At 40.6% G+C, this 24190-nt stretch overlaps 1 protein-coding gene across 5 annotated transcripts in view; it reads left to right on the top strand.

Annotated features, from left to right (window-relative positions):
- The window catches only part of ARHGAP21 (Rho GTPase activating protein 21), a 120104-nt gene extending 96723 nt beyond the window's left edge, over nucleotides 1-23381 (top strand). For all 5 annotated transcript variants that reach the window (XM_031444679.2, XM_031444677.2, XM_031444678.2 and 2 more), the window contains 17 exons: nucleotides 2524-2682; nucleotides 2828-2930; nucleotides 6000-6036; nucleotides 8309-8434; nucleotides 9540-9824; nucleotides 10995-11059; nucleotides 11139-11275; nucleotides 11822-11964; nucleotides 12703-12858; nucleotides 12957-13035; nucleotides 13711-13784; nucleotides 13865-13954; nucleotides 15292-15417; nucleotides 15607-15648; nucleotides 15978-16083; nucleotides 18005-18036; nucleotides 20892-23381. In XM_031444679.2, coding sequence (XP_031300539.1) covers nucleotides 2524-2682; nucleotides 2828-2930; nucleotides 6000-6036; nucleotides 8309-8434; nucleotides 9540-9824; nucleotides 10995-11059; nucleotides 11139-11275; nucleotides 11822-11964; nucleotides 12703-12858; nucleotides 12957-13035; nucleotides 13711-13784; nucleotides 13865-13954; nucleotides 15292-15417; nucleotides 15607-15648; nucleotides 15978-16083; nucleotides 18005-18036; nucleotides 20892-22589 — 3458 coding nt within the window. In that variant the 3' untranslated portion in view covers nucleotides 22590-23381. The remainder of the gene's footprint in view (nucleotides 1-2523; nucleotides 2683-2827; nucleotides 2931-5999; nucleotides 6037-8308; nucleotides 8435-9539; nucleotides 9825-10994; nucleotides 11060-11138; nucleotides 11276-11821; nucleotides 11965-12702; nucleotides 12859-12956; nucleotides 13036-13710; nucleotides 13785-13864; nucleotides 13955-15291; nucleotides 15418-15606; nucleotides 15649-15977; nucleotides 16084-18004; nucleotides 18037-20891) is intronic.
- Nucleotides 23382-24190: the final 809 nt, after the last annotated feature.

The raw sequence follows: 24190 nt of genomic DNA, 5'->3' as shown, positions 1-24190 counted from the left end.
AGGGACAAATTTAATACCCAGAGGAATTCCAACAAGACAGGATCCAAGTCTCTTGACCCTCCCCTGGAGCTCAGTCTTCTCCATTCCTAGTAGCTGGCTTATTCTGTGTGCTAAAATTAATCATTCCAAAGATAGACTTGTGAAATCAGTGCCTAATATTTATTAAATTCTTTGAAGATAAATGCTAGGTTCCTTGAAATTAATACTTCCAATATTTGTCAGCTGGTAAGCGGGGTCATCTTTCATACACACGTGTCTCTCACATACACGCAAACCCACGAAATCTTATCACCACTCATTAACTTGTCTGACCCACGGAGGCTGCAGAAATTCAGCCAAGTAACTGTGACCCGCAGCAGGTCTGAAAGCAATACTTCCACCTGCCTTTTTAAAATCCAGAGCTTTGTGCTACTGTGATGTTTGCTGCCTGTAGGCGAGCCTGCAGTCCCAGTCCGGACCATAGTCGCACATTCCTGCTTCTGCTCTAATTTCGCCACCTGCCTTTCAAATACCTCCTCCAACAGCAGCAGTTAGATTTACAGCGCCACACTCTGTACTTGCGGCCATGTGGGCATGGTAGGGTGAAAAAGTCTCTATTCAAAGTTCTACCACTTCTTAACCTTTTGTATCTATTAGGAAGTTATAGCACTGCATTTTTGATTATCAAAATAACACAGTCTCAAAATGCCTTTCAGATAGCCAGATGTTCATATAAATGCATGTTTACTGACCTTTGAAAGAAGCTTGGTCTTAATTAAAACACAAATTTTCATTACAATCATGAGTTGGGTTATTACTATGACACTTCGGGATCATTGAACTAGGTGACGGCACCCCCTTACCAGTTGTTAACAGGTGTATCACCTCGTGAGCTCTGTTTATAATTAGTGAAAAAGCTTCAGTGAGTGTCTAGAGATCTGTCATTTGATGGTCAGTTTTGGAGATCAGAAGCACATGTTAATTTATTAGTAGCTTGATTTTTTAAAGCATTCTTTTTTAACCATACCTCTTTAATGTAAGTGGACTTTCTTGAGCATGCCACTTTTATGAACCTCAAAATTTTTCACCTTATGGTCACTAATTGGTACGAATGAGGTGAAGTAAAATTTTCCTAGGGAGATCAGTTTTTTAAGATGACCTTATTTCACTGGGTTGAAGTTAGATTTAAAAAAATAATACCACCTCTGGTGTTGCCAAAGATTACTAAGTTGTTACTTATAAAGGGCTTCTATTTGCTTATTGAAGATAAAATTCAGCCTCATGTAACTGCTTTAACTGAATGTATGCATCTCAGAAGGCAAATGAAAAGAAATGTTTGTCCCAATTGAATTTCTTCGTAAGATGAAGACTCCATTAACAGTATTTATTTATTCTCCTTTTATAAACTGTACTTTGTTTGAGGTATAGATTGGATTTTAGGTCATTTGCAGTGAATGTCCCTTCTCCTAGGACTGGACCAGAAACAGTGTGTTCAGTTTCCTTATTTCTAGTAAAAGAGATTTATCTGTACATGCTTTTGGGGCACTATGTATTTTTATATATACTTTCATATTAGTCACCATTTCTTCCAACTTACACAGACTTTCTCCTCCCCTTGTGATGTGTGATTTACTCCATCATTGAATATTATAGCATTAACATGCCTCATTATGCTGTGATTTGGGGAAAGGGGAGAATAATCTCTTCCCTAACAGATGTGAAATGAAAAGCAAAATTACTCGGCCACAGTCTATGCCCAAAATTCTGATAATTTCACTGAGTTGTGGAAGATGATTCTCAGTCTCCTGGCTCACATTGTATCCTCACATGGTAGAAGGGGCAGGGGAGCTCTCCGGGGCCTCTTTTGTGAGGGCACTAATCCCATTCATGAGGACTCCATCCTTGTGACCTAATCACCTCTCAAAGGCTTCGCCTCCTAATAGCATCACAGTGAGGATTAATTCTCAACGTATGAATTTGGGGGAGGACACAAACATTCCCTCTGTAGCAGTGGCCTTGATGATGAATAAGTTCTTTTGGAAGAAGCTATAGCTTTTTGGACAAGAGCTGAAGATACACTCATTTGTGTATTTGTGTGGTGGGAGGTGGGAGGTGGGAGGTGTAGGTTTTAGGAACTGATGCCTTGAAAGTTGAGCCTTGCTTGCTTCCTGAGATGATAATGTGTGATACACTTAAAATTGGGGAAGTAATTCTTTTACCACGGTGTGTGTTTATTCTGCTTTTATAGGTCTAGGTTCTGAATATCTGTGAACTTTGGTGTCTTATCAGTTTAGTGAAGGTATTAATTGTTTGGTAGAAGCAGCAACTCATTTAATTTCTTAGATCACATTCTTGGAATTACTTGGAGTTACTGTATAAGGAGATTTTTAACAGACCAACTATGTCATTTATTGTTATGTCTGTGGATGTGTTATCTTTATCTAGTTTTTACAGTAATGAATACTGAATATTGATTCTGCTGTTATTGTTAATAGTAATTAGGCCATTTAACATCTGAATATTTATTTTCACTTTATCTGACAGATGAACCAACTAGCCCCAGCATTGATCATGATATTTCGCACATCCCTGCTTCTGCCGTCATCTCGGCCTCTACCTCCCAGGTCCCCTCCATAGCAACCATCCCTCCCGGCCTCACAACGTCAGCTCCTTTAATCCGACGTCAGCTGTCCCACGACCAGGGTATGTTTCAGTGAGTGGTTATATGAACTGTCTTGCATTCTCAGTTTTCCATATAGAAAACTGTAATGACACACCATGGTCTTCTCGCCAAGAAAAGCATCTGGAAACCACTTGCACATGTCTAAATGTTGAGTTTTAATTGCAGAATCTGTTGGACCCCCCAGCCTGGACGGCCAGCCCAGCTCAAAGACAGAACGATCAAAATCATACGACGAGGGCCTGGATGACTACCGAGAAGATGCAAAATTGTAAGTCTCAAGTGTGTTGTTTTAAATACTTGTTAGGGGTGTTAAGCATATCTTTGACATACAAATGCTGAATTAATGATGCCTTTTGTATTTTCTAACTTGATGACATTAGACATGCAAATGAAAAATCAAAGTTGTTACGTGGTAATACATTCGGTTGAATTTTTTTAAAAAATTAATATTTCAAAGTCAGTGATACACAAACATAATACAAAAATACATGTAAAACTGTGTATATTAAATAATCACTCCCGCTCTAGGGCTCCGGCCACCCAGTCCTGCTCTCACACATAACTATGTTATCATTTTTTTTAATATAATTCCAGAGCTATTCTTTGCATAAAGTCATACTCACATTTACATATGCTTACATATGTGTGTGTATTCTAATTATTTTTATAAACAAATGATAGATGCCCTACACACTGGATCTTGAAGAGTATTCAGTGCATGTATTCCTGGCACATTCTTTTTCATGATTGTTTAATTTTCCATTGAGTAGTTATACCATAATATATTTAACTGGTATTTTATATTCTGTTAAGAGACATTTAGATTGATCAAATCTCATGCTAAAACAAATAATACTTCAGTGACTTTATACCGTGTACTTCAGTACATAGCTCATTTAGCATATACAGGAGTGAGTACGGTTGGAAAAAGGATTGTTACATCAAGGGGTCTGTGTATTTTTTATTTCAATATCCATTGTCGGTTGCTCTCCATAAAGACTAAACCAAATCACAGTCCCTCCAACAGGGTACAGAAGTCTTTGCTGCTCCTCTCACCAACACAGCATGTTAATTAACTTTGGTGGGTTGTTCTTGTTATTTTTATTTTTTTAACAACTCTAATGGTATCATATTACAGTTTCAATTTGAAAATTTCTTATTAATTGCACATTCTTTCATATATATTTAAGGATGCTTATGTTTCTTTTTCTGCAAACTGCTTTTTCCTGTCTCCTAGCCATTTTCCTCCTGGTTTTTCTGGGTAACTTCTGGGGCTTTTTAAACAAAAGAAACTAGCTCTTTTCTGAGATAAGTGTTGCAAGTCTTTCCTCAATATTTTTCATTTGGTTTTCTGAAGTTTTTTGTTTGTTTGTTTGTTTGTTTAAACCCTGCAAAATGTTAAACATTTTTTTGTGTGTGTGGTCAAATTTAGGAATTTTTTTTTAAGGAATTTTTTTTTAAGGCCTTTTGATTTTGAATCATACTGAAAAAGCCTTTCTTTCTTCCAGAATTATAACAGATTCTTTCATGTTTACTTCTCAAATTTGTGTGTTTTTCTTCATCTTTTTCCTTTTTGTACATTTACAACTTTGACTCATCTGGAATTTATTCTAATTAGTGAGATAAAGAGCCAACTGTGTATTTTCCAGTGTGTCTCAGTTGTCCCGAGATCATCTATTAAATGTCATACTTTTCCCACTGATATGTCATCTTTATTATAAACGAAATTGTTATATGTCTTTGGTTTTATTTTTAGACTCTATTCAGTTTATTTGTCTGTCTATCATGTCTACCAGATTCTATTAATTACAATGGTTTTGTAGTGTTTTTATCATCTGGTGGGGCTTTTCTCCCTCATAATGTTCTTGCAGAATTCTGGCTGTTTTTATTTTACTATTTGAACGTTAAAATCAGTTTCTATTTCTTAAATTCTTCTGGATATTTTCCTTGGCACAGTGTTTAATTTACAGATTAATTGAGGAAATACTGACATCTTTCTCATACTGATCCTTATTCTGTCAAAGAACGATTTGTCTTTTTTATCATAGAATTTTTGTACAGATACTCTGAAACTTCCATTTGATTATTATTTATATTCTAATACAATTTGTTCTTCCTGGACCAGCTACTTGGGGGGGAGTGTGTGTGCAGTGTGGCCAGGGCAGTGGTGGTGGCGATGGCAGTGGTGGCTAGCAGGGGTCTTTCTTATGGTGCCGGGGTGGCTTTGTGAACTGTTTCAGCCTTTACTCTTCCCCCCTGGAAGACAGCAGTGATGGCCCCATTTCAGAGTCGGCTTCACTTACCTCTTCCTGCAAAGATGGCAGGACTGCATGTTTCTCCTTCCTCCTCACCTCCCCTGACACTCCGTGGTGATACATGAGGCTCCGGTCCCCAGCACCAGCATCCCAGTTCCCACTGTTCCAAACAGAGGGAGCTTGGTTTTACTCAGAGAACAGTGCTCTGCAGTTTTGTTTGAGACGTGCAACCACTGGTGACCTCCTTCCCCGAATCCACTTTTTACTTCACGGCACTTAACCACCCTTATGCATATTTCCTAGTGCAGAGTTCCAGGGGTCCCCTGACACTGGAGACTGAGTCTTCACAGCTGTTGCTGGTGGTCTTGTTGTTTGGAGGGAAAGCAGGAGGCAGATTCTGAGAAGAGAGGACAGTGCCATCTCAGCCACACCTTCCTAAGTTCCTTCAATGAATTTCAAATTAACAGCAGCAGCAACAAGATAACTTTGTCCCCTAAATTTAAGCTGTTTTGAATAATTAATGTGAACCCCTTCTCGAAGCCCTGAGCCTCTTCAGTGGCAGCCTTTGTCCTCTGTACTGAAACATCCAGAACGTGGTTGGAGGGAGAAGCAGCAGTCATGATCAGCCTGCACGGTGCTTTCCTGCCGCAGCGTCCAGGCTGGACCAGTGCAGACAAGCTGTCCTCTCTGTAACTCACGGCCAATGGTGACCACTTACCCATCATTACTGACCATGTGGAAGCTCTTAATAGAGCATGACAGCTGTGGGTACTAATGATATAAAGCCCAGCGTTTAAGTCTGAGTAGCTTTTTCTTTGAGCTTAAAAAAAAAAGGATGAGAAAAAGTCACCTTTTATGCAGAGACAGTTTTAATTTCCAATCTAGAAAGCTTCAATCATTGAATCAGAAGTTTTATAAAATTAGCTGCTATTCCTCACTTGCATCGAACACTGAAATGAACATGGTAACAATGAAATACCCACTTATTCATGAAAGGCTAGTTGTCATAATCAGATCATTTTTACATCTTTAAGGTGTTTTACGCACTTACTGCAAATACTGATATACTTCTTCTCCAACAGGTCCTTTAAGCACGTATCTAGCCTGAAGGGAATCAAGGTAGGTGTTTTTTTAAATACACAAATTTTTAAAATATCAGCAAATGGGAAATGTTTCTGTTTACCTTAATTTACTTTAGTTCTCCATAGAGAATTATTTCTTTTATCCATTAGGCATTTCATACTTAAATGTCATAACCTTTTATTCTGTAAGTTTCGAGTGCATCTGGAAAATATCACTGTAAATTGTGGTTTCTAAACATACTTGTCACATATGTAATTTCTTTAACATACAATTGTGCTGATTTTTCTCACTTTATAAGTTTATGGCCTGAAAATCTGACCGCCTGGCAATTTGTCTGTTTTTCTATCCTGAAAATTATTATTTCATTCCTCCCCTCCACCCCTCACCTAGTACAATCCTCTGTATATCTTCGGGGAGATCTCTGGATAAGATCATCGAGGAAATGAGGGTCGATGGAGAGGAAAGAGGGGTCAGAACCAGCTCTAGACCTTCCAACACTGTAAATATTAGGCAGCAATCCAAGCAACCATTCTCCTCCTGTCTACTTTTTCCTCCTTGAAAAAATAAAAGCAGTTAGACAGGAATTTCCTCATTTTACCTTCTCCAAAAATATCAGGACCTTCTGCACACCTGCGCTTTCAGGCTTCCTTACTCTTATCTTAATAAACATCTTCTTACTTGGGACATTATGCTATTAAACACCAACCCCACATTTCTTCTTTGGGTTCCATCACTTTTCACTTTCTCAAGACCCCTGTCTCTTCTGTAAAATCACTCTTTCCAGCGGCTCAGTCAGCATCATATAGAAGCATTCTACTATTTCCTGTGTTTAAAAGAAAAATCTTCCTCGATTCTACATCCCCCTCTACTTACTGCTCCGCTTTACCCTTCTGCTTTTCACAGCAACACTCGTTGGAAAAAAAAAAAAAACTATCCGCAGGTTCCACTTCCTCACATCATGTCTTTCTCAACCCACACACTTGACAATGACGCTGTCAGGCCAAGGTTACTGGAGACTCTCAGGTTCCAAAACGAATGACTGCTTGGATTTTTTATTTGACCTTTCATTAAGTGGGCAACACAATTTCCCAGTCGCTTCCTGAAACGCTGTCCTCTGCTGGTTTCCATTTTTGCCTCTGCCTGATATTTAGTGTTGGAAGGTCTAGAGCTGTTTCTGACCCGTCTCTCCTCTCAGTCGGCCCTTATTTCCTTGGCACTCTTATCCAGAGATCTCCCCAAGGATACATCTCCAGACTTGACCTCTTCCCCAGACTGCAGCTCACAGAGGCTCCTGCCTGTGCACCGTCTGCATGTGGATGAGCAGTTCAAGGTTTCCGGGGCAAGTGGACCTGTATGACGCCCAGACGTGTCTGTCCCTCCCGTCTCCCCATCTCACTAAGTCCCCTTCCATCCACCCAGTTGTTCAAGCTCCAGATCTAGGAATTCGCCTTTTTTCTTTTCTATTTCAAGTGCCACCCACTCTGCCTCCAAAACATAGCCTGAATCTTTACATTCCTCTCTGCCTTCACTTTAGTCAAGTCCCAGCTGCCATCACCCAGCACCTGGGCTCCTGCAGTAACACCTCCTTTCCTGGTTGTCCCTTTAGAACCCCCCTCCAGGTAGCAAGCAGCACGACCTTTCGGCTGTGTCATCCCATGACGATCCTCCCCGCCTTCATCAGTTCACGCCCTGCCACAGCCTGGGAGACCCTCAACAGTCTACAGTTAGCTATTTCTCTTACTCCCATCGAACACTGACCATTTAAAGTGATAGCAATGAGTGCACCTTCATTAGCTGTACCTTCTCTCTCAACTTTCTTTCCCCTGACCTCTCGTGGTTGGCTGTTCCTTTAAATTTTTTCTCTGAATTTCATTCTACGTGTTCTTTCTGCACAGAGGCTTCCTCTCAGCATCACCAACTTATAGCTTCTCCTCAGTTTCCTTCTCCAAACGGCACTGATCACAGTCTGATCATTTTCTTGTTTATTTTTTACTCTTCTTTGTCTTTTCCCAGCAAAATGGGAGCTCTTGAGAGCAGGAAAATTATATGACTTCTATTATTGTTAAGCGGTTAAAAACTTCCTTCAGGTGACTTTTAAAAATGATGGGTGGTCGATTACCATTTAAAAAAAAAAAAAAAACCCAGAAATTTTTCTGATGTAACTGATAAAGTGAAGATGGTTCAAAAATAGCTCTTCACTTGGAAGATTAAATAGAAGACTTTTTCAGCAAAGCAGTTTCACGTTGCAAATATATTTAAAAAGGAAAATGCTGACACTTTGCTGTGTTTTCTTCGGCCTTTTCTGTAGATAATCGACAGCCAGAAGTCGTCAGAAGACTCTGGATCCAGGAAAGATTCTTCCTCAGAGGTTTTCAGCGATGCTGCCAAGGAAGGGTGGCTTCATTTCAGGCCACTTGTCACTGATAAGGGCAAGGTAACGTGTTTTCTCAGCTACTGTGAACGTATGAAATGCAGGCCCTGAAAAATAAAGCATTAAGCCTGTGTACATAAAATGGCAAAATATCCAGAATAAAGAGTGGAAAAACATCACTGATAGCATCTTTTTCTATGTAAAGGAAAAATTATTTTTAAAAATTCTAATCAGTGATCTCATTTTTATACCATTTTCATCCTTTGTATTGGTTACATGTGGAATGTGTTGCCCTGTATCTTGGCAATGTAAAAGAGACATCAGAGTGTTGAAGAAGGAATTCTGCTTTCCTTATTAAACAGTTTATTGCCCACAGATTGTGACAGGGTAGTCCTTTAGGGAGTGGCAGTTCTCCATATTAATCATTTAAAAACTTTTATTCAGTGTTTCCCAGTTGATTCTTTTAAGTTGCCTTTATAAGTTTATTGTTTCCCTTTGTAAGTATTGAGTCGCATCAGTGAATATCACAATATCAATATGTGCCTCGTTAAGTCGGTAACAATATAGTAAAAGTTTGCCAGAAAATTTCCTACAATATTTGGACAGCTTATTTACAAGAAAGCCTTAACACTGTCAAAAGAGTATGAAAAATTTTTTTAAGAAAACCCACCTTGGATGTAGATACTGTTGTTTGATCGTGTAAAGCTGATCAGTTTTGTTAACTAAGTTCATTACTCGTAAATACATGGCTTTGGGTTCTCCTTACGCAGTGTTTGTCATTTGTGTGATTTAAGACTTGTCTTAAGCCTTGCTTTCACTCAAGATTTTCCTGACCGACCTTTTTCCTTATTTTCTGTTCCCTTACCTTTTTCTAAAATTCAGTTTGCTACAGCTGCTCTATCCTAATTACTTTGTTCATTTCATTTTCTCCACCAAATGAAAGTGAGTTTTCACTATCCTTGACTTTGAAATGAACACATGGCCCAACTTGGTTTACGCTCCACAATTTTTGTCTTTCCTCCCCTGGCAGACAGACATTGACATAAAGCGGGCGCCTGCTGCCTTGGGTGCACGCTGACACGTGCTGGCAGTGCCGCTGAGGGTGTCTGTCCTGTCACTAAGGTTTAGCCGAGGATTGAGCGGTCCTGATCTGCTTCCTGTTTTCCAGCGGGTTGGCGGAAGTATTCGGCCATGGAAGCAGATGTATGTTGTTCTTCGAGGTCACTCTCTGTACCTGTACAAAGATAAACGCGAGCAGACCACTCCGTCTGAAGAGGAGCAGCCCATCAGTGTGAACGCATGCCTGATAGACATCTCCTACAGCGAGACCAAGAGGAGGAACGTGTTCCGACTCACCACCTCCGACTGCGAGTGCCTGTTCCAGGCTGAAGACAGGGACGACATGTTAGCCTGGATCAAGGCCATCCAGGAGAGCAGCAACCTGAACGAAGAGGTACGTGTTCAAGGTGATGTATGCGGATAAAACAGGCACCTTCGTGACTTTTTTTTAAAGAAGACTGAAAGAATCTGATAGATGACCTCATCTTTGAAACACAGGGCTGTTTTAAGGATTGAATGAGATAATGCTTAGGAAGCATGCAGCGTGGTGCCTGGTAGATCATGAACACTGACTTCATGTCAGCCTTTAGAGCAGCATCGTTATCATCCAGTGTTAAGACACAGGGAGCTCCCCCAGCCTTGTAGATAATAAAGTGATCAGTCACTGAGCATATACCATATGGCAGGCAATCAGAAGCATTTACATTAGTTAATCCCAGCAATCTCAGCAGTCATATTATGATAATAACCATGTTACAAAGAAGGAAACTGTGTGGCAAAGAGAGGTTAAGTGATTTCTCCAAGGTCACCTACTGAGAAGTGTAGGGCTAGGATTTACACCCAGGCAATCTTATTCTAGATCTTAACCACATCCTCTTTCAGTTGGAAAATGAGAAGAATCGATTTGAATTCAAGATTGTTCAACTCCAAAGCCTGTATTCATTGTAAGTTACAATGTTCATTGAGATCAAAATGAGACAAGTCAAAAAAAAATATGTGAGGACATGTATCAACATATAATTGGAATCAGTAGGGGAAAAAAAAGTCACCACCTAATGGTCAACTCTGAGTTCTCCATATAGCGTGTTTTCTAAGTTAGCCTGTTGAGGTTAAAAACAGTTGAGCTTTTTTCTTCTGATAATCTAACTGCTACTTCTGATCCAAACTGATTCTCGATCTCACTGCTTCTCCAAATTAACCATTAACTGATTTTGGTAGGATTCCACTTTTTGTCCAATTGGATTATTTTGAAACTCCGATCATTCTTTCTGGTATGAGAGAAAAAACTGGCTCCCTGCTTCACAGTCATTTATTTAAAATGTCAGGTCAAGAAGTTTCAACACCAGTGACTTGCTGGTACTAGTCTAGGTGTTGGCAGAGCACAGAACCTAAACGGAGAACTCTTGTCCCACAGTTGTGATTTGAATAGAGGTTTTAACACAGCTCCACAGTGTCCGTATTGAATAAACAAAGTAGCGCAATATAGAGCGCCTCCCCCCAAATGAGAATTCCTATTCAAGTTTAGAATCGACTTTCTAATTTTTACCTTCTGTTTATTCCACAGGACACTGGAGTCACTAACAGGGATCTGATAAGTCGAAGAATAAAGGAATATAACAGCCTGATGAGGTGAGAACCCCACCACGCCTGCGAGGCGGCTGGGATGTAAGATGCGTGCTTGTTCAGGAACGCCCCCTTCTTCCGGCAGCAAAGCGGAGCAGGTGCCCAGGACGCCCCGGCAGAGCCTCAGCATCCGGCAGACCCTGCTGGGTGCCAGAGCGGAGCCTCGGACGCAGAGTCCACACTCGCCCAAGGAGGAGCCGGAAAGGAAGCTTCTCAGCAAAGGTACTGGCGTCCGCGCTTCTCATGAGTCTCGGCTTCGCCCCGGGGCGGTGCGGGCGCTCCCTGTTTCTCCGGGGCGTCTCTGCAGAAGTGAGCGCAGGGCGCTCGCGCCCCGGGATCACGCCCTCAAGGGGGGGTCCTCGCAATAAAGACCAAGTGAAGGAAAATTCAGCACATACATCTACATAAAAAAATATAGATAGGAGTAATGCAGAGGATACAGGTGCTTTCATTTTGAAATAAAACCATTCTATTTCCTTGGGCCAAAATCTCACAATAAAGATCTCACAGTTATTCTTTTTTCCTGACTGTTTTAAAGAAAATCCTTCATGGTACAGATTGTCAAAGGGTGAAGAAACATAAATTGTATGGAAGGTTGAAAGGCGTGCTATATTAGGAAGACAGTAGAATATTTTTGATAAGTAAAGGATACGGTACTTATAGTACAGGACTGATTTATATAAATATTGATAAAGGATCGTTAAAGTCATGATTTAAACACTCGTTTCCATTTTCTTATGTCATTTTCTTTTGAATAATGATCAAAAGAGGACACCAGTCCCCCGAAGGACAAGGGCACATGGAGAAAAGGCATTCCAAGTATTATGCGGAAGACATTTGAAAAAAAGCCCACCGCTACAGGAACCTTCGGGGTCAGACTGGACGACTGCCCGCCAGCCCACACTAACCGGGTAGGAGACCCCCGCCAGCCGGATTTCCTAAAGCCAGTAATTCAGCCGTAGTCATAACAGAACCTGAGCACACGGCCGTGCAGACCTCAGGGGGTGTCTGTCGGTCTGTTGGGTGTTTTCCTCTTCTTATCAGGTCTTAGTTTCTCTAAGCATTTCTGACCTATACAAGTGTGTTGAGTAATTTTATCTACAGTGCTTTTTTCCTGATGCATTGACTTTGAAATAGAATATTCAACCATTAAGAATGTATCTGGAAGGGTTGTAAGAATTCATTTTCAAATCGTGTATTTCTGTTTTTAGCATCTTAGAAGGATGGGAACAAGGACTTGATTAAGAAAGTATGATAAATATAAATGTGCATTTGTGTGTGTTTAGAACATCTGTGTTAGGATCCGTATCACAAGTGGATGGATGTTTTTCCTTCTCCCCCTTCTTTTACTCAACTCAGCTGCTCCCACCTGCTCACCTTTCCTCTTGGGATGTTCTCTCTCCATGAATCCTCCTCTTTCTGTGTTGACCTAATGGTTCTCCTTCCACTGACTCAAGTATCTCTTGCTGGTTGTTATCTATTCCCTGTTCTGCAATGTCTGTATTCTCTATTTTCTCTCTATCAAAGAACAGCAATTTATACAGTGGTTCCTCCTGGATGAAAGGATCTCTTACCTATGATACACATCTATTCATGAAAGATAAGCATTCGTGCTACATTAAATAAAATGTTTCTTCCTTATTTTGCAGTATATTCCATTAATAGTTGACATATGCTGCAAATTAGTTGAAGAAAGAGGTCTTGAATATACAGGCATCTACAGAGTTCCTGGAAACAACGCAGCCATCTCAAGTATGCAGGAGGAACTCAACAAGGGAATGGCGGACATTGACATCCAAGATGATGTAAGTTTATTTTATTTCTATTTGAGTAACTCATCTTTGTTTTTTCTCTCTGATGGTACTGACTTTGAAAACACTGTGTTTTTATTTTGCATACCTAGAAATGGCGAGATTTGAATGTCATAAGCAGTTTATTAAAATCCTTCTTCAGAAAACTCCCTGAACCTCTCTTCACAAATGGTGAGTTAACGTCCATGAATGATACCAAGTGGAACCGTTTAACATGGCACTTTTGGGAAAACACAGCATATTAAATCGAACTGGGAGAAAATATTTCTGTCAAAGGAACAGAAGATTTTGTTCAGTTCTTATTTATATACAAGGCATGGTTATGTGCTACTTTTTGCCATCTGGATTTTTTTTCTCCTGATACATTTCAAAAATAAGAATTGATAAAAAATTGTTTAAGTTCAGTAAAATATATATTATGCTGTTCATTCATGTTTACAATCAAGTTAAAATATATTATTCTGTCAAAAGTCTTGATATGTAATAAGGTACAGTTAGTAAAAAACCATTTTTTCAGTCAAGCCAACTATTTGACTTACACAAGACCGTGTGGTAGAGGTTGTGGTCAAGGGACAGAGAGTGGCAGACTTTATAAATATAGAATGTACCGTCAGAGAACTCACATTTTAGGGAATTTCCTGTATTTGATGATAATTATCATCATGTTCATTAAAAACTTATAGCAGTTTTAGGGAGTTAATATTTCAAACGCTATTTGGGGGGGGGTCTTCCCTACTTTTTTTTTTTCTTTTTAATTATGGTTTGAAATTGAAAGGAAAACTAGATTATAGTTCACCTAAACAATTTAAGATAAATTCGCTTTTCTGTTCTTGATGTTGTTGTCAGATAAATATGCCGACTTTATTGAAGCCAATCGTAAGGAGGATCCTCTAGATCGTCTGAAAACATTAAAAAGACTAGTAGGTATTATTTTGTATTTTTTGGAGATAACAACAAAAAGACCAGCATTTAAATCCATCATGAAAATAATATGTTTCAGATTCACGATTTGCCTGAACATCATTATGAAACACTCAAGTTTCTTTCGGCTCATCTGAAGACAGTGGCAGAAAATTCAGAAAAAAATAAGGTGTGTAAACTGTATATTGAAAAGATGTCTTGTCAGTGGCTTTGGTCGAAAAGACATGGTTCAATGCTTCATGCCAAATAGTCAAAAATAGGTTATAATTAAACAAAAGCTCTAAAATACATCATATTGGTGATCAGTTCCCGCTAAAGATCACTCTTAAAGCAGAAGATCCCCAGAATATCCATTGTTATTTTTTAAAGACATTTTCTTTTACATTTATCCATCAAGAAAAGTGAAAAAGTCAGAAATTTTACTTCTTTTTATTTTTCAACTGTATAATAACAATTTAAATGGGAAGTATTTACAATACAATTCAAAAATGTGCCAAATAGTATACAGTGAAAAATAACAGCTATTTTCTTGTTTAGTTTTGTTTAGACTTAAGAAGATAAGACTTTTGTTTTGTTTTACCACCACCATATTACCTTTATCAAACACAAAAAGAGCACATAGATACAGACAACAGAGTAGTGGTTACCAGAGTGGAAAGGGTCGGGGTGGGGTTGAGAGGACAAAAGGGTAAAAGGAGGTTGATTATATGGTGATGAATGGAAACTAAATTTTTGGTGTGGGTTCCCAGACCAGTTTGAATTTTTTTTTTTGAGTTCTGCAGTGATTTTTCTTTTACCTTCTGGTATGTTTTGGGGGTTGGTTATTTAACATTTAATCAAATCCTAAGTTCAAAAACTTTCACCAAACACTGTAACAAAGGAAAACAAAGGATTTGCACCTTTGATAATTAACCAGGAATACAGAACACCATGGAAATGAACACACAAACATACAGGCATGTGATATTGAGGTGCTCGTGTCGGCGTACAGATAAGCAAAAAGCTTTGGAAGTTTTGGTTGAAGTAAAAATTTGGTCAAAAAAATATTTTCAAACATTAGGTTTTAACGTATTAGTGATCTTGATGTTACTACAGGGGTAAATTTGGAAATTTTTATTTTAGTTTTTGTGGGGAGGATTTCCCTGTTCTTTTGAGAATTTATTCTCTTTGATTTTAATATTTTTGTCAGTTAACCCAGCTCTGGTAATACTAGTTTTGAACCAAATCAATTGCTTTCAATCACAGACTTCCTGGGGGAAAAATGAATGCCAGTTAAGCATTATACATTGTCATTAAAGCGAGAAAAAGGACTTCCATAAACCAATCTGTACGAACATTCTAACTAGGAAGTATTATTACTATTTTTTTAACACACATCAGTCAACCATTCTTTGCATTCTTTTTCATCAAAAGAGCCTTTCAGAAATAAAATGCCAAACATGCAAAGAGAGAATTTAAACCTACTTTCTTAAGAAAAGTGGTATCTTACACCATCCTTTGTTTCAGATGGAACCAAGAAACCTAGCCATCGTGTTTGGTCCAACTCTCGTGAGGACATCGGAAGATAACATGACCCACATGGTCACACACATGCCAGATCAGTACAAGATCGTGGAGACCCTGATCCAGCACGTAAGTCCAGGCTTTATCTCATTGAGAAAGTTCTTTTTCGTGAGCAGCTGATATTTGGTAGGGAAAAAAAATTTATTACCAAATTCTGTCCTAAGAAAATTACCTTTTGTTCTATACTGTCCTCCAAATTAGATCGATTTCGGGGGTTATTTAATTTCTCCTTTTCACCTTCTTTATTTTAAATTTTAGCATGACTGGTTTTTCACAGAAGAGGGTGCGGAAGAACCTCTTGTAAGTATTGTTCATCAGCGCTCGGGCTCTGTCATTTTCTTTTGGGACGCCACAAGATCCTGGCCCTGCAGCAGTGTCAGCTTCCTGCTTTGTATGCTATATTGTCTGCTTTGCATCCCGGAAGCAGGTCACCATAGCTCCTCAGTTTCTGATCTAATGAAAATACATGTATGATGCCTTTTTTGCTAATTAATTATATGCAAACAGTGTAAAAAAAATGAAGCACATGTCCTCCACTCAGAAATGTGTCTTTTACTAAAATGTTGTTTGAATTTTAAAGAAAGTATCTTTGAAGAAATGATGGAGAGATCTTTGTTTATTAACCGTAGACGACAGTGCGGGAGGAAAGCACAGTAGACTCCCAGCCAGTGCCAAACATAGATCATTTACTCACCAACATTGGAAGGACCGGAGTCTCCCCTGGAGATGTATCAGGTAACTCTTGCCTGGGCAGCATTAATCTCTAGGTTTTTAAAAGCTAAATTCTTATAACGTGAAAAAGCAAAACTCAATCCTAAGTTAACAATTCACTGTGATTTTTTTTTCCTCTCCTTCTTTTTCTTCCTTTCCACTGATAAAGAACTTAACCTTCCTTTTCTGATGGATCGTAATCATCTTCCAGTGACTAAAAGCCATTGGCAGTGCATGGAGTTGTAATGCTTGTCAGAAAAGGGAATACGAGGGAAAATGAGCATGCAAACCACTGTTTTGTTCTTTCTTTCTTTTTTTCTTTAAATTCACAGTTTCCATGTAATAGTCATCACAAGGTAAAACAGATGAACGCTACTGAGTATGTGGTTGCTGTGATGGCAGAAAGTGTGGTCTAGGCTGTATGAGTAGTTCTGATGCTCAAGCTGGACGTTCTGTTAAAAAAGCAGCAAGTTAAATATGTGAAATGCTCCCGGGCACCGTTTCCATAATATACAGTGTATTACTTGTCACCACAGGTGTCATCGCAAAAGTCGATCTTCTTTGACAGTCTTCTGTTTTCTAATTGCCGCCCTAATGTTTCGGTTAAAGTATTAGGTTTTATAGGCTCTTCCGATGCAGATTTTCTCCTGCCAGCCTGTTGCACTAACCTAGCATGTCGTCTGACATCATGTTCTCCCTTTGTTCCCTCTAGTTCTTGCTTTAGTCCTAAAGGGTTTTTTTCAGCATTACTGACACAGGCAAATCTATACTGATGTTGACCAGGTGAGATGGGAGGAGTCTATCACACGGTAATGTCGCTAGTGGATTCCGTGGTGTCCCTGATGGACAGCTGGAACTGTAGGAAGAAGGAGGGCTGCTGTCCCCACTGCAGCTGCCTTGTCTGCAGAAACCCCCGCTTCTTGTAAATGCCAACCGAGTTGATCTGTGGTGTCCATTTTCTCTCAAGATGCTTGTCAACAGATCACTGCTACTTTCTTAAAAGTCTTTCTGCTGTTTCTTGTTATTTCTGAAGCAGACCGTGAGGAGAAATAGCATGGTATGGTCTACCAGTTCTTAAAGTCATAAAAGCATTGAGCCATGTGTTGAAAGGGGCGTGGCATGGGGCTCAGCTCATTTAATTTTGAAAATCCATTTCCCTGAAGTTCAAAGGAGAAAATTTCAAAATTGGTGTTGTTCTGAAGAGTGCTAGCCCCTTCCTACCCTCTTTTATACTTGTATACCCTGAGTTTTTGCCAGACAGTGAAATTATGCTCTCCATTTTTCCATTTCCATAATAGCCTTTGTTAGTAGATAATGGCCAAACTGGTAGCAATTCTAACTAGTCAAAAGGATCCCTGGCTGCACAGACGTGAAACAGGGCTCCAAAGCACAGAGGTCAGCATCATTCAACATAAAACCAAAGTGACCCGGCAGCAGGGTTATCTACGCATAAGTAGATGCTTCTAAAATTCAAGATTGACAGTCTGACAAAAATCCTCCTCATTACACCAAGTATAAGTGTCTCAATTTGTAGCAAGGGCAGCCAATAATCTTAAAAGTTCTACATTGTGTATCAGTTTCGGATACAGGATGTGGCACATGGTGCAATTCTTCAAAAGGTCTTGGAGCTGCTTTATTGCTAGACATAACACTTGGCTAATTTTATCAACCCTAGTGTCTCTGTTTCGTTTAGTACAGGGCTCCTTTGCCATCCCTATCATTGAGCTGATTCTGCCTACAATTCACAGCATCCTTTCATGGCGGTGGCTTTCTGTGGTGCAGCTTGCATCTCTGTGAGCTCTGACTATCCACTGTGTTCTATTGTTTTTGAGTTTGGCTTTCACATGTTGTTCTGTGCCTGTCTTTTCCATAAGTTTTGCATTGTTTGTTGAAAGTGGTGACGAATCTGACTAATACTGACCGTGTTCTATTTAACTTCTCACAGATTCAGCCACTAGTGACTCAACCAAATCTAAGGTAAATTGTTTCGTACACTTTGGAAATATTTCAGTGGTGGGGGAATGGCTTTGTGGCCAACTGTTATGATTCAGATGCAGACATACCCCGGTCCGTATCAGGTGATAGAAACCAACAAAGTCTTATGAAGGGAAAAATCAACGCTTAAAAATAGAATACGATGAATACTAGATTGTGAGTTGGGATGTTGGGTTTATCTCAGCATAGTTTAAGAAGTAGGCATTTTCCAGTATATACAAAAGTAAAGAGAATATTAGTATCCTGAGTCTTCATTATCCATCCTAACACACAGCCAAGATTGTCTCATCTGCATCCACCCACTTCCTCCTCCTCGGACTATTTTGAAGCAGATCCCAAACATCCAGTTTCATCTGTAAATATTTCAGTAGTAGGATAGACTTTGTTATTATTATACACTGTTTATGGAAAATAGGTGTCTTCCTTTCAGCAAGATCACTAACTTTGTTTTTAGAATCAGTTTTTAAACATAATTTGTGTTCTGTTGACACCTCCAAGAAATTCCTATAGTTCTTAGACAGTTTTTTATCAGTTGGTCCAAATTTTGGTCTGCTGAGACAGTAACAAGTAGAATGGTCAATAAATTTCTAAAAACGCTGTTCTATTTAGAAATGAGACCTGAACTTTACATATCATTTCTAAATATAATGGGGTCACATGTGACTAAATTATAATTTAATTTCTTGCAGAAAATTTTACAAAGTATTTTAATGATATATCATTCACTATCACTTACATTGTGATTTTTACCTTTTTGTTTTTGGCAGGGGGAGGTAATTAGATTTTTTTTTTTTTTAATAGAGGTACTGGAGATTGAACCCAAGACCTCTTCCATGCTAGGCATACCCTCTAGCACTGAGCTATACCCCTCGCTCCACCCCAACTTTTTATTTTTAAAAATTTTAAACCTACAGAAAAGTCCCTGGTGTAATAGGACACAAACCTTTTGCCCTAGATTTATCAGTTAGTGAATCTTGATATATATATATAGGTCTATATATATGTTTTTTTGTAAATCACTTGAGAATTACTTATAGACATGGTAAGACTTTACCCCTAAATGCTTCATTGTGCCTCCCTAAGAACAAGGACATTCTCCTTTATAATCACAGTATAATTATTGTACTCAGGGAATTAACATGATACATTATTATTATTTCTGATGTATAGTCTTTATGCAGATTTCCCGAATTGTCCCAACAATGTTGTTTTCTGTCTCCCTGGACAGGGATGCAGTCAAGGATCACTCCTTGCATTATGTTGTCACGTCTCCTTAGACTTAACTTGGAGCAGGTGCCCATCCTTTTTTGCCAGAATATAAGATTTTAGACTTCATGCCTGTTTGAAGTTCCCTCCTTCCCACTTACTAGATGCATATTTTTTAATCTTTGGTTATAGCAGTCACTTTATCTTAATTATGGTGGTGCCTGTATCATGCCTGTAATATATAATGGATACCCAAATAATGTAATTCTTTGTAACAACTTAGGAAATCTTTTAATACAAGAGCCTAAATTTTTACTTTACTTTTCAAGGCTTCAATATAGTAGTTCCAGCTTGTCTAAGATTTTTATGACAATAGAGAAATGTGCTGCCTGCCTGCCTGCTTGTCTTAAAGTGTGTATTAAACCAGCTAATGTTTTGACATCCTCCCTGCATTTACTTAGCCTGTGGGCATTATGAACAGGTTAATTAAATAGTCTTCAATAGTTGCCCTCAAGAACCCATAGCTGGCAGAGCCGGTAGGCTGCAGGCACCCACCGCTTCCTCCAGGCGGTGCATTCCATTGTTGCTATGGTAAGGATTTAAGATCTTTAGTTGACTTTCTGTTATTTAAATTTTCTGATTTTTGTAGTTACTTGAGATCAGCCTGACTCCAAACCAGTCTCCAAACCCAGCCTGGCTGAGCCAGTGGGAGCTTATTTGACGCAGGATCCATGTCATGTGGGATCTGTAATGAGAAGATTGAAGGCAGTCATAAATCTTTTGTATCCGATGTCAGAATGTTGTATCCAACTGAGTGGGAATATTGACTCTTTATGAATCCCATGTTCTAGATGAAGGGACCTGAGGACCCTCTGAGCCTTGCAGGAGCAGGGACGGTCAGTAGATTCAGGGTAGTTGACAAGAATAGGAGACTAGAGCAAACCAAGCAGCAAATATGTCCCTGAAAGACAGGAGTATGTGAGCTGTGACTTGGCACATAAATAGCAAACAAATACCACCAGCCAAGAAATGGGGCTAATTAAATAAAGAGAAAAATTTATCTTAAGTACAAGTTAAAAGGAGGTATAAGAAAGCATACTCTGTTAGTGCTCACCTTTAGTAGTTAAGAAATATCCGGGGGGGGGTGGGGGGGACTTTTTCAGAAAATGAATTCAGTAATGTTCTTGTTACGGAAATGACAGGCCAGCCAAGAAACAAGCACCACTCGTAGGGTTGGAGTACTCAGATTTATTACGCTGGCAGGCTCAGAGGGGCTTCTGCTCTGAAGCTCTGAGCACCTCCAAGACGTGCACATGAGGTTTTATAGGGTTAATTACAAGTATGGGGCTATTAGCCAATAAGGTTCAAACAACAAAAAGCAAGGAATCAGTACACTAGAGCTTATCAATTTGGAACAGATCACGTTACTGACACTTGTTGAGCTTGGATTTATGAGTTAGCTTGTTAGCCCAGTAAACTGACACTAAACTTCAGATTTATGAGTTAGCTCGGCAGAACTTATATCAGTAAACCGACACTTATTACACTTAGATTTGTGACTTAGCTCGTTAGCCCATCGGGGCTTTTCCTTCACATTCTCACGTTCAAAGTCTGGTTTCTCTGCTTCTCAGGGTTCTTGGGGATCCGGAAAGGACCAGTACAGCAGGGACCTGCTTGTGTCCTCCATCTTTGCGGCCGCCAGTCGCAAGAGGAAAAAGCCAAAAGAGAAAGCGCAACCCAGCAGCTCAGAAGACGAACTGGACAATGTGTTTTTTAAGAAAGAAAACGCAGAGCAGTGTCACAACGATATTAAAGAAGAGACCAAGAAAGACAGCGAGACCCCGGGCAGGAAACATAGGATGGTCCCTTCCAAGGAGAGCAACGCCAGGAAGGACGCAGGCGCAGCCAAGGACGAGAAGGCAGGGGCGCGGAGGGAGAGCGCGCCGGTGGGGGAGCCCCCGCCCCCGCCCAGCGCCAAGCAGCCCAAGTCGCCCACCCCTAGCTGTCGCCTCGCCGTCCTGCGGGAGAGCCCCAGGTCCCTCGCCACACAGAAGGCCTCGCACATGGAAGACGCGGGGTCCGACTCCGGCGCGCTTAGCACTTACTCCCAGGCATCCTTGGCCAGGTTTTCCACCAGGAAGTCCACCAGCCCCGAGACGAAGCGCGGCGAGTACCTGGCCAACGTCAGCACCGTCACCTCCGACTGCTCCTCGACGTCGTCTGCCACCTTCCTGACCGGCCTGGACTCCAGCCGGCTGAGCCCCGAGGTGCAGTCGGTGGCGGAGAGTAAAGGGGACGAGGCCGACGACGAGAGGAGCGAGCTGGTCAGTGAAGGGCGGCCGGTGGAGACGGACAGTGAGAGTGATTTCCCCGTCTTCCCCGCGGCCCTGCCGTCCGACAGGCTCTTCCGGGGAAAGCTACAAGAGGCCCCTAAGACGAGCCGGAGAAATTCGGAAGGCAGTGAAGTTAGCTGTACGGAAGGAAGCTTAACACCCAGCCTGGAGAGCCGGAGGCAGCTCTTCAGTTCCCATAAACTGATAGAGTGTGACACGCTGTCCAGGAAAAAATCCGCTAGATTCAAGTCGGACAGCGGGAGCCTAGGAGACACCAAGAACGAGAAAGACACCCCTTCGATCACAAAAGTGTTCGATGTTATGAAAAAAGGAAAATCGACAGGGAGTTTACCGACACCACCAGCCCGAGGCGAATCCGAGAAACAGGAGCCCACGTGGAAAACAAAAATAGCCGATCGGTTAAAACTGAGGCCCAGAGCGCCGGCAGATGACATGTTTGGGGTAGGAAATCAAAAACCCATTGCCGATCCTGCCAAAAGGAAAAATATCAAACGTAGACACACGCTGGGAGGGCACAGGGATGCTACTGAAATCAGTGTTTTGAATTTTTGGAAGGCACAGGAGCAGAGTGGGGAGAGAGAGCCGGAACTTTCAGCTGTGAACCGGTTGAAGCCGAAATGCTCAGCCCAGGACCTGTCCATCTCGGACTGGCTGGCCAGGGAGCGCTTACGCACCAGCACGTCCGACCTGAGCAGAGGGGACGCGGGGGACGCGGGGGACGCGGCGCCCGAGGGCGGCAGCACGTTCCGGGCTCCCGCGGCGGACCCAGCTCGGTCCTCTCAGTCCGATGCAGACGGTTCTCCCAGCACCTTGGCTTCAACCTCCAGGCCCCCGGTTTCCATTCCACCACCGTCACCCGACCAAATAAACGGAGAAAGCTTCCAGAACACGAGCCAGCATGCTGGCTCTCCCGCTACCGCCCAACCTCATCACCTGTCGGAAACCCCAGGCAGTAAAGCACATCCCTGTCTTTAAACTGGGGGTACGTCCCCTCGAGCGAATCAAAGCTACTGTTACACGTTCCGGTCACTGTAAATATTTTCTTGTACCAGAATTGTTATTATGCAGCCTTCATTTGGGCTGGTTTCATCATTTTGCACTGTGAAAGGGCTTTACAGTGCATTACTACAGCCAGAAGAACATATATAAATATATATATATATTTAAAAATATATTGGATAGTTGTATACAAATGAGGAAGGTATTTGTTGCAACTCACCACATAGTGTAATACCCAAGATTACTGAAGAAAATAGCTGTCACCAGTATGCAGCAAGCCTGTTCTTTTGATCTCATCACTAACAGAAGTGCCTCATCATAAAAACACATTTGGTTTTTAGGGTGCCATACTGTTAAAATTAGGTAACTTACAATGAGTAAACGAATGCGTCCGATTGGTAACAAATTTCATTACATTTACCAGTTTTAACACAGGTGGATACAGAACTTCCATTCTTTAGTCATTCCAGGTGGATCTCAGTTTTATATTCAAACTTTTAATACAGTTTTTGAGTTTTGTGTGACTTGAATTTTTAATCTTTCTGTAAAATACGTAACTTAAATGAACATATTATATGTGTATCTTTTCTTCAGATACCAGATTTGATATAAATGTTGTAACATAGGTGTGTAGATAGTGATCTGGATGGAACTGGCTTCTTTATGGAGAAGTATATAATTCTGCATGAGGACTTAATGGATCCAAACCTGTGTCATGCCTGTGTGCATACCCAATTAAACACTGGAAATAAAAATTGTTTTGGTGAACTTTGCGTGGCTTGAAACTCATTCTAGTATATATACATATATATATTTGAATGTCATCCACTTATAACTGCCTTAATTGGTCCAGACTTTTAAAAAAAATTACCTAAACATCCCTTTTTTTTTTTTTTTTTTTGCTGTGTCTGGCAGGGATCTTTTGTGAATGTTTCCATTGGCCCAGCTTCACTCATGGACTCAGATAACATTTAACTTAAATGATGATGGTTCTAGGTTACGTTTGGAACAAAATAAAATACATTCTTTCCTTAGTTTTCATGCATATGACTAGAAAAGCCAGTGTATCATTAAAACTATTAAAAAATACTTTTTATACGTAAAAGAGAAGTTAGGTTCAAGGCCCAAAGGATATTTCATTCATTCCTCTCACTTTTATCCCTCAAGTTAAGTTGGGTTGTGCTGCAATAACAAATATGAGCTCAGGGGCTCACAGCAGGAAATGTTTCTCCCTTTCTTGTGTCCCCTTCGTGGGTCAGCTGCAGCCCTGCTCCCTGTCTTCTCCACTCTGGACAGAAGGTGGTAGAGCTGCCTCTATCCAGACCATCGCCAGGCACCACATCACCAGCCCTCTGGTGCTCACCGAGCAAAGCCAGACCCGCATCCGGCTCCCCAGGGCCTCGGTGCAGGATCCTCCCGCCAGGTGGGCACTGAACCCAAGCGGAGATGCTAGACACCTTCCTCCTCCAGAGGCCATTCTGTTTACCTCATTACATCCCAGTCTCTGCTAACCCTCCTACCCTGTCTATGAGAGACGGGTTTTTCAATATAAACAACTTTGTATGAATTTCCTATCA

This window comes from Camelus dromedarius, chromosome 26 (assembly GCF_036321535.1).
Source record: "Camelus dromedarius isolate mCamDro1 chromosome 26, mCamDro1.pat, whole genome shotgun sequence".
Classification (NCBI taxonomy): Eukaryota; Metazoa; Chordata; class Mammalia; order Artiodactyla; family Camelidae; genus Camelus; species Camelus dromedarius.
Note: the sequence above shows the minus strand (reverse complement) of the source record. Positions and strands in the feature narration are given on the sequence as shown.